Raw genomic sequence first — 10,281 nt, forward strand, 5'->3', positions numbered from 1 at the left:
CTCAGATTTAAAGTGAGAAGGATATTTGTGTTCTGTCTGTGAAGTAGTTGCTATTCCTCTAGAGTCAAGGCACTTAGAATAATACACTTGTTGTCCTTGCAATATGAAATTTAAACGCAGGTCTGGAAAGCCGCGAGGAGAGCAAGTACAGCTACCTTGTGGTTCAGCTGGTGAGGCCACCGAATCACCACGAGAGACAACCCTGCCTCCTTCAGTCTAATGATGCTCATGGGCAGGGAATTTACTAATAGAATTACCCTTCCTAACGTGGTCTGTGACTTCGCACTAAGCCTATAAATCACTTGATTTAATTTAAAATCAAATGTGTTGCCACATGTGCAACTAATTAACCTAGAAACAATGCAAGTCGGCATCGTTGCTTACCTTTCTTTATGTTTCCATCCAAATCAAGTCGGCGTTTGAGTAGCTGTTAGAGAGACACAAAAAACTGGGACAACGATAGTTCAATGTTTTTAACTTCTGCCTTCTTTCCACTCAGACCTTTTACTACAATATTTATCCATGGTTCACAGGGAACCTTTTTGTTTCAGAACCTTTCTCACCTTCTACCTCTAGAGATGTAGATGTGTGTAAGCAGAAGAGGATGGGGAGAGGATTCTGTGGGACCGGCCAACTAAATTTTCCCCTCTGAATAACTGAGCGTTCCAAGGAGAAGAGCATTTGGGGGCAATTAATCTCCTTTGTCACCACCAAACTCAGTGATCATGAAACAAGAAAAACATATTTCTCAATATCCTCCACTGTAGCATACAATAGAAAGGGAATCTGGAGTCAAATCAGAGCTAAAATGCTTGCTTTGCCACTTGCTTGCATGACCTTGGACAAGTTACTAATATCTCCAACTCCCGGTTTTCTCATCTTAAAATCGGGGCAATGATCTTTATCTCATTAGGGCTGCAAGTATTAAATGAGATGACATTTGTGAAGGGCTCTGCGGAAGAGCCACTCCATAAAATGTTAGTCCTAGTTAGTCCCTCTCCAGTTTTCAAGGGTGATTTAGGAATTTACAGTGCTATCGCAGTTAATTCAAAAACAATCTAAAGAAGTAAGACTATATTAAAGTCCAAATCCATATAAAATTTATACTAAGGAGCATTTAGGTCAGAAGGGCATATTCAAAAACTTCCCGAACTCTTATTGCTGATATGATAATAAAAAAATGATTATCATTTTTTATTATCATAAAAAAAGAGCCAATCTAAATCCTTTTTTATCTTAAGGGATGTACCCCTGCCAAATTTTTCTAATGTAATTAGAGAAACTGGAGGTTTCTATTCTGTTGCTTTTCCCTAAAGATGGGCTTGTAATGAAAACCCCAGTAACATTATTAGTTCTCATCAATCTTACCAGAGACAAAAACTCCAATAGTTCTGAAGTAAGGCAAACAAATTTTAAGCTGCCATTTTAAGTTTTATAAGGAATGTGGTCTGTATAGACTTGTCATGAAATTGGAGTGGTAAACTTTTCCAAAACACCATATTGTTAATCAATTCAGTGTGCATTAGAAAGACGTATTCAGCCGGGGAAGCAAGAGACTTAATGTTCCTTTCAAGAATGATATATGTAGTTTCTTAATGTTAATAAAAACTTATCAGTAGACAAAATTTCTATTTCATCAGAAAATGAAAAAAAACTTAAAGAAAAATCAGGAAAAACGATGCTAGGAAAACATTTCCGGCTTTATGTGGTTCCTTGATGTGACTTACAATAATAGTGCTTTAGGATTTAGCATCAAACTAGGTGTATTAGTATTTTGTTCATCTCTAAGACAGAATAGTTAGTATTATCTGTTCTGCCTTCTTCACAGGATTGTGGTGATGATAACCATGACTAAGAAAACTTAGTCAACTCTAAAATGCTCTTATAAACTGACAATAATAATAATAATGGTAAACTGTTCTAGATACAACTCCATATGTTACTTCCTTTTTTAGAAGATTGAAAACTTTTATTTTTTTCCTATTTAATATCAGATCCTCCATTTACTTATACTTAAAAGGTTTACATTATCTTATAAAATATTTATAATTCAATAAATTTTTAAGTACAGTTTGCTCAGGCAGAAGTAAGCCTAGACTTTCCAGTGTGTGTGCCCCTTTGGTGATACCTGGAGAGTTTTTCTAATGTGAGAATTTATAATGATGATACAGGTATTTTTTGATAATGACAACTTCTGTTCCACAAAATTAAAAAATACATATCCTCTCTAGTTTCTTCTCACTAAGAATCATGGTAACCTTCACCGGAGTAGCAAAGAGATGAATGTTTCTGGGCCAGTTGCATTTGGTTTCTGTGAGTCTGTCTGCTCACCCTGCCCTCAGCCCCAGCAAGTGTCTGTCTGTGGCTCCCATCTTGGCTGACATCCCTCAGCGCTCAATGTTCACATCTCCAAGTACTTGAACTTCACTGTAAGGACAGTTTTGGTGGAGGTTTTGCTTTCCTCTAGTTTATTAGCTCACCTTTTGAGGAATCTCAAATGACTGTTGTCTAAATATGAAAAGCTTGCTGCAAAGTCACTGGGAATTCTTTGTCTGCCCACGTGTCTGGCTTTACATGGAAAATAGAGGCATCTATTTCACTTCTGTTTTCAAAATCTAATGAGGCTCTTATTGGCCAAATCTAACCCAGGACGATACAAGGATTTAATGAGTTAATGTGTGTAAAAGATTTAGAACAGTGCCTGGCACATTGGACATTCTGTATGAACAGGAAACATGCAAAAGCTGTGGCCTTATGAAACAGAACTAGAAAGCTTGCAAGGAGAGAACAAACTGAGGTTCTAAGACAAAGTGAGATTAAAAAAGAAGCTGCCCTTGCTGGTGTGACTGAGTGATAGAGCTTTGGCTCGGGCACTAAAGGGTCGAGGGTTCCATTCCCAGTCAACGGCACATACCTAGTATGCAGGTTTGTGCCCCAGATAGGGGGCATGCAGGAGGCAACCAGTGGATGTGTCTCTCTCTCATTGATCTCTCTCTCTCTCTCTCTCTCTCTCTCTCTCTTTCTCTCTCTCCTACCCCCTCTCTCTCTCCCTCTCCTTCTTCCTCTCTCTCTCCCTCTCCCTCCCTTCCACTCTCTCTGAAAAGCAATGGGAAAAATATCAAGGATTAACAACAACAACAAAAAGTCGAGTAGGAAAGTGAACATTGTGAGATAAGGAAGAAATTCAACAACAGATTTTGATAGAATTAAAATCCTTATTGGAGGCAATAAAGAGCAGATTTGACACTGTAGATGACGTAAAGGCAGTTAGCAGTTCCTAGATTCTGTGAGAAAAATCCATCTTAAGTTAGCGCATATAAAAAACAAGAATGTATTGATTTGCATAACTGGAAAAGTCATGCTACCTTCAGGGTTGGCTGGATCCAGAGGCTCCACAGTGTGACCAGGACTTTCCTTCTCTCCCAAGCTCTTGGCTCAGCTGGCTTCTGTGACTTCACTTCCAGACAGACTGTTTAAATGGTCTCAAGATGAGAGCTGGTGTTCTTAAAATTAAGTCAACTTTGCAGCAGCTAATTCCAGGGGAAAGGACAGCAGCTCTATCTCTCCTAGCCTCAGATCCTTCAAATGATTCTGGCCCTGCTTGGTTTATGTCTGCTTTCTTATTAATCATTAGAGACCCAGTGCACGAAATTCATGCACTGGTAGGGTCCCTAGTGGCTGCCGACTGCCAGCCGGGGCCTCCCTCCCTTTCCCCGGCTGGCCCCGCCCCCTGATCGAACTCCAGGATGAACTCCTGGTTGAGGGGACAATTTGAATACTACACTTTTATTATATAGGATGATTTCCAAAGGGATGGGGTATCTGATTGGATAGCCTGTCACAGAAAAGTAGGCTGTATTTGATAGCTCCACCAAATCACATGGAGTGAGGGTGGGGCAGTTTCCAATTAAAAAAATAAATAAATGCTAGGCAGATTAAAAAAAAACAAAAACGCGTTTACTACAAAGGAATAATTTAGGCTAATGACCCATGTTGTCATACCACCTATGTTTAGACATCCTTCCAGCTAGTGAAAACCAGGAACTTGCTGCTCATCTTCAGCCCTCATTCCTGCGGACTATCGCCAAGCAGCGATATTCTGGAAGATTTGACTAGTGACCAGGCTCCTGTGGTCTTTCCTGTGTGGCTCTGTGGTGTCCGCTTGTTTGAATTTGCAGCTCACGTCAATCTTAATATTTGTTTTGAGTCACATATGCTGGCCTCTAATTTGCAATTTACATGGATGATGGGACCCTATTCAGAGTCCTGCTCCTGTGTCTTTGTGCCGTTCACCTCTCTTCACTCCATCATTAGGCTGAACAGCATATAATTAGGTAACTCATGTACAGCTTAGATTTCTGAAAGGTTGCAGCTCTTTTCAAAAAGTAAGGGTTTCCATTTTACTCTCATTCTTTTCTAAACAAAAAGACATTCCCTCCCTATGGTTTTGCTATGAATGTAGTAACATGGAAACAGCTAGCCTTTGTAGGTAAGTAATGATTTTGGCTTCTTTTCACCTGAGAGTTGGTTTTTGTTTACACAGCTTGTGTTTAACTCAGTGCAGGCTGAGGTGATTGGCTATCATTTGTGGGTGAGTGCGTTGCTTTTTGAAACCAATAAAATTGGATTGTTTTAAATCCCTAAAGATTTAAAGCCCATCCAACAAAATAACTCAATTTTCAGCTTACTTTTTATGTTTCTTTTGGTACCTGTATGCACAAAACCTACCTGAAATTACTTGTTAAGGTAATCCTATGAAAATGGGAATACTGAAGAAAACAGATTCTTGCTGAAATTATGCTAATTGTATTGAAGCTATTCACTTGTCAAACAAGTTCATGAGTATAAACATAGTTGAAAAACTAGTCTTGATGGTGAGGCACACACAAGGTCTTAAAAATGTAAATAGTGCCCTAGCTGGTTTGGCTCAGTGGATAGAGCATTGGCCTGTAGACTGAAGGGTCCCAAGTTTGATTCCAGTCAAGGGCACATGTTGGGGTTGTGGGCTCCATTCCCAGTAGAGAGCGTGCAATAAGCAGCCAATCAATGATTCTCTCTCATCATTGATGTTTCTATCTCTCCCTCTCTCTTCCTCTCTGAAATCAATAAATATATATTTAAAAAATGTAAATAGAAATGTATCTAAATGTTTTATTGAAATAAAATAATATAATGCATAAGGAGCCTATCTACTGACCTCTTCATACATGATCATTTTGTATACTTGATATTATTTTTGAAAGAAGGAATGTAGCAATGTTTTTTTAACCCTGCAAGGTTGAAAAGAAAATAACAAGATACATGGAATTATCTAGAATACTCATTCATAGTAGTTAATCAGGAAATTCATTTAAATGCAAATTCTTGGGCCCCATTTATTGAAATTCCATTACAAAGTTGGGAATGGACCTCAGAAATCTAAATTTGAAATAAGTACCACAGATGATGCTATTGCAAGAGGTTTGCAGGCAATATTATAAGTGTGTTGTGCAAAATGCAGTTGATAGTGCATTTGTATAGATGTTTAGCTGTATACTTTCAAACCTCGGTTCTTGAAAGTCTCCCATCTCAAACAATTCGGTTCTCCACCAAGTTGTTCACAGAAAAAAATATCTCCATTATGGAACAAAACTTTAGTTCTTGACTTAACAACCCTTTTACACTGATACATCAGCATGACAAAAAGTCTCTCAGGCCACAAAGAAAGGAGAGAATGCAACTTGGTTTACCATTAGACTTCATGTGTTAACATCTCAGGAAATTGTGCTGTGAATATTTGTGTGTGTGTGTGTGTGTGTGTGTGTGTTTGTTGTTGTCTTTTGTTTGTTTGTTTTTGCTTTTGTTACTGGTGAAATGGATGATTAGCACAGTTGTAAATCATGAAGAGGCCATCAAGGGTGCTAATGTTGCTATGGTGTGAAAGACACAATGATCATAGGCAATTGAAGAGGTAGAAAAACTGTCGTTGATTTGTATAGAAGAACAGCAGTTAGCCAGTGACAACATTTTGGAGGCAGTGATATTTGAAAAAGTGAAGATATTGCATACTGACTTCCTGAAAGATACCCCTGGGACAAGTGCTGAAAGTGATTTGTGAAGGGCTAATAGAGGGTGGTTCAATAAATTTAAGAAAAGATGTGTTTGTTTATAGATTAAGCAGTACATTAGACATGTATATAAGAAAGGTTAAAACAGGGAATCATCTGCAGGTCTGGAATGGATTGACATTATTTCTAATGGGAAATAATTATTTCCAGTTTACATTATTTCTAATGGGAAACAATGATTCAGTTTTCAAACAAATCACTTCTTGAACAGCCTCTGGAATGAATTAAATTCAAGAACTGAGGTTCCACTGTACTTCCGTGTTCCACCTAGATCTGTGCCTTTAAAAAATGTACATGAATTTCTGAAACCATTACCATGCCCTCTGCATTATAACTTTAGTAGAATATATAATTATACGAGGGGCCCAGTGCACAAATGCGTGCACCTTGAAAGGAACTGTGGGCCGCGAGGGTGCAGTGAGCACAGGGGTGGGTCTCGGCCCATTCTCAGTGCCCCCGCCCGGCCTCTCCCACCATCCCCCCGCAGCCACTCCCACGTGCTGATGGCGCCAGCCCCACTTGCACCTGCTGACTGCGTGTAGCCATTGGGGCTGGCGCTAGCAGTGGGTGCAAGCAGGGCCTGCTTCCTCAGTAGATGTGAGTGGTGGCTGCTGTCCCGAGTGTTGAAGGCGCCAGCCCCACTTGCACCTGCTGACGGCGCGTAGCGATTGGGCTGGCGCTAGCAGAGGGTGCAAGCAGGGCATGCTTCCTCAGTAGATGTGAGTGGTGGCTGCTGTCCCGATCGCCCCTCAGGAGCAGGGGGAGGTGGAGAAGCCCTCAAGGGTGATCGGGTCTAGCTGCCGCTGCTCACACCTGCTGACAGCACCGAGCAATTGGGACCATCGCCGGATGCCGGCAGTGGGTATGAGGGTGGCCGGCAGCAGCAGTGGGTGCAAGCGGCAGCTGCCCGTCCGATTGCCCCTCAGGAGCAGGGGGAGGTGGAGAAGCCCTCAAGGGTGATCGGGTCTAGCTGCCGCTGCTCACACCTGCTGACAGCGCCGAGCAATTGGGACTGTCGCCGGATGCCGGCAGTGGGTATGAGGGGGGCCGACAGCAGCAGTGGGTGCAAGCGGCAGCTGCCAGCCCGATTGCCCCTCAGGAGCAGGGGGAGGTGGAGAAGCCCTGATGAATGATTGGGGCCGGCAGCTGCCGCTCTCACCCGCTGACGGCGCTGAGTGATCTGGGCCAGTGCTGGGCGCCAGCAGTGGTTGTGAGCGGTGGCTCTGGCGCCAGCAGTGGGTGTGGGTGGGGCTGGTGCCGGCACCAGGTATGAGCGCCGGGTGGGACTGTGGCATGCGGGAGCAGAGAATTTTCAGTAACCACCAGAGGCTCGTCCCAGTGACAGCAACCAGTGCCCCACCTTGGTTTGGCGCTCCCACTCACCTGCTCTACCATCCCACCATGGCCAATGCCCGCCGTGTTCTGTGCGTGCCCCTGGTAGTCAGTGCAGGTCATTGCGACCGGTTGTTCTGTTGTTCAGTTGTTGTTCTGCCATTCTCTCTATTTGGATATTAGGGTTTTATATATATATATAGATAATGGACAAGTTGACAGGCCTTGGTGATATTGCCAAGTAGAACTGCGTCTGGAGGATAGCTAAGTGTTCTTTCAAATCATGACTGGTCTCAGGAAATAGAGAAGGGGACAGATTGGTGAAGTGTTGACCATTGGACATTATACTGGTTCACTTCGGGTCTATTCCTACTTGTCAATCCAGTTAATCTAAATGACCACTTCTATCTAGAGTGCCTTTGGCAAAATTTATGTATATTTTTCTTTTAAAATCTCTGTTTTCCACATTTTAGTTTGTGCCGAATGTGCATTTGGAGGATGAATATTCCTGAATGTAATTGCTTTTATTTGGGGATGATCAAGTCATTGCAATGGTATTTAATAGGTAATAAAACTATCGGTGCCCACACTAGGATTTCCAGATGTGAGCATTTGAATAGTCCAGTCAGAAAATGGAGAGAAAGGTTGGCAGGGTAAAAGTTAGAGAGTTACAGAGCTTCACACACCCTCCCCCCACAGAAGTGATTTTCTATATTCATGTGCTGGGCTTATCCTGCATCCACTGGGGTAGAGACTGTATGAGGGGCAAGTGAAAGCCCTTGATGAGGATGTTATTTATGTGAATATCAGTATGCACACTTAGACACAATGGCATGCATATGAGGGGAATGTATATGAAATCCTATAAGAATAGTTTTGTGCCAAGGTCTTGGGCTCATATTTTTTATGTTGTATAAATTTGTTCATATGTAATAATGATAGTGAGGTATAGGTATAGTAAAAAGAGAATATATCTATCCAAATAAATGCTGCATTAAATGTCAGTTGGCTTTCTAAGGTGATTGTAACAAGGGTAAATCATGTTGTGGCATTAAGGCTATGTGAAATTAGTAATTTATTTTTTTAAATCAAAACTGTCTCTTTGATCAGATTTCTTATAGAAAAGATATGCAGGACACCCACATGTATAACGCAGAGCTCAACAGACCAGACATCAAGATGGCAACGCAGATCTCCAAGATCGTAAGCAATGTAATTGCTCTTTCTTATCTTGAGCGGAAATGATTTCTTATTTTTGCAGGAACAAAGCATGGCTTTGGCAGTTTCATGGTTAATTTAATGAGTGAAATTAATCGTCTCAATTTTTAAATCTGAATTATGCATTTAATCCTGTAAATAATTTGGGTATATGCAGAAGCTGTTAAAACTCGACTTGACTATGGCTAATATTACCATACTTTTAGATCAATATATAGATATATAGTATTCAGGTATAAGACAGCATTCAAATGTTCCAGTTTGAAAGTCAAGTTGTTAGTAATCTGGTCCCATATTATCTCTTACCTCACCTTGTCCAAAAGAACTTCATTTGGCCTTGTTCTTATCTTGTTGCTGTTCATTTGTAGATTCTGTTCTGCCAACATTTACCCTTGCACGTTTCCTACACCACAGAGCTATTTCTTATGTTCTCTAAGACATCCTTCTTGATTAATATTTTTTTGAACATTCCTAATACCTGGTTTAAAATGATGTCTTAACTTGAACCAAATACTTAAGTAATAGGCTTTACACACCTTAAAAATGAATAATCAATAATTATTTTCTAACTTCAACTGCATGTTAATCAGATAGGGTTAGATCAGTTCCTGAGACTAAACAAAGCCATAAAAGCTATCTGTATGTAGAAGACAGAGTCTCAGTTACTCAGAAATTTCTTATTTTTTTCAGTGTATAGATACAATGATGATGATGATTGGATACATGGCTCAAAATGAGTAATTATTTTACTACAGAAATGTTCACTTTATTTAGATAGCCATATTATAAAATAAATTTCTGCTTTAGCATTCAGTATTTTAGAATTTGATGAGCTGTAAGGAATATTTTTATGGACCGAGGGTCTTTTATCTATCATCTATCTATCTATCTATCTATCTATCTATCTATCTATCTATTTGTGGCTAGTGTCAATGTAATTCTTCATTGGAAAGTAGAAATATTTAACATTCTCTCATTTATTCATTTTAGGCAGAATACAAGAAAGGCCAAGGAGTAATGAATAAAGAGCCTGCTGTAATTGGAAGACTAGATTTTGAACATGCTGTTGAAGCTTCTAAACTTTCTAGTCAAGTAAGACTGTACTCATGATTTCACAATGATTTTATTCAGAGATTTTGTTTCTAGCAGTACAGGAAAATATTTCATATTAGATAATATCTTTACTTTCAAGAATATGCAAAGATAATGTTTCTGAAACTATTTCAGATAGGATTACAATAATTATAAATTTCAGTATGAAAAAAATAAGTCCATTTTAAGTATGAAACAAAGTTTTCTTTTCTCTCAGCTCAAATTCTAACCTTTTTTGATGAGTTTAGCCATATTGTCATATTTCTCAGGATTTCTAAAATTTAGCAGTAGTCATACCAAAAAATGAAATTTCTATTTATCTATCTACACACTCACTCTTTAGCTTAGTAATAAAGCATTAGTTTCTTCATTTTTAAATGCTTTAGTTTAATCATGAACTAAGCAAGAGTGATGGAAATGAAGAAAACTTTGAAATCTTATTGAAGAACATAAAACAAAATCGGAAAAAGTGTAAAGACATGGCATGGTTTTGGTTGAAATTCTCAATAGAAAAAAATTTCAATTCTTCCCA

The 10,281-nt window shown here is 39.7% G+C and overlaps 1 protein-coding gene across 1 annotated transcript in view; it reads left to right on the forward strand.

Moving 5' to 3' along the window:
* NEBL (nebulette) overlaps window positions 1-10,281 on the forward strand; it is a 112,049-nt gene that overhangs the window by 18,020 nt on the left and 83,748 nt on the right. Inside the window, exons 6-7 of the mRNA XM_014539379.1 lie at window positions 8,550-8,651; window positions 9,648-9,749. Of these exons, the coding sequence (XP_014394865.1) occupies window positions 8,550-8,651; window positions 9,648-9,749 (204 nt within the window). The remainder of the gene's footprint in view (window positions 1-8,549; window positions 8,652-9,647; window positions 9,750-10,281) is intronic.

The sequence above is a fragment of the Myotis brandtii genome, unplaced genomic scaffold, assembly GCF_000412655.1.
Source record: "Myotis brandtii unplaced genomic scaffold, ASM41265v1 scaffold215, whole genome shotgun sequence".
Classification (NCBI taxonomy): domain Eukaryota; kingdom Metazoa; phylum Chordata; class Mammalia; order Chiroptera; family Vespertilionidae; genus Myotis; species Myotis brandtii.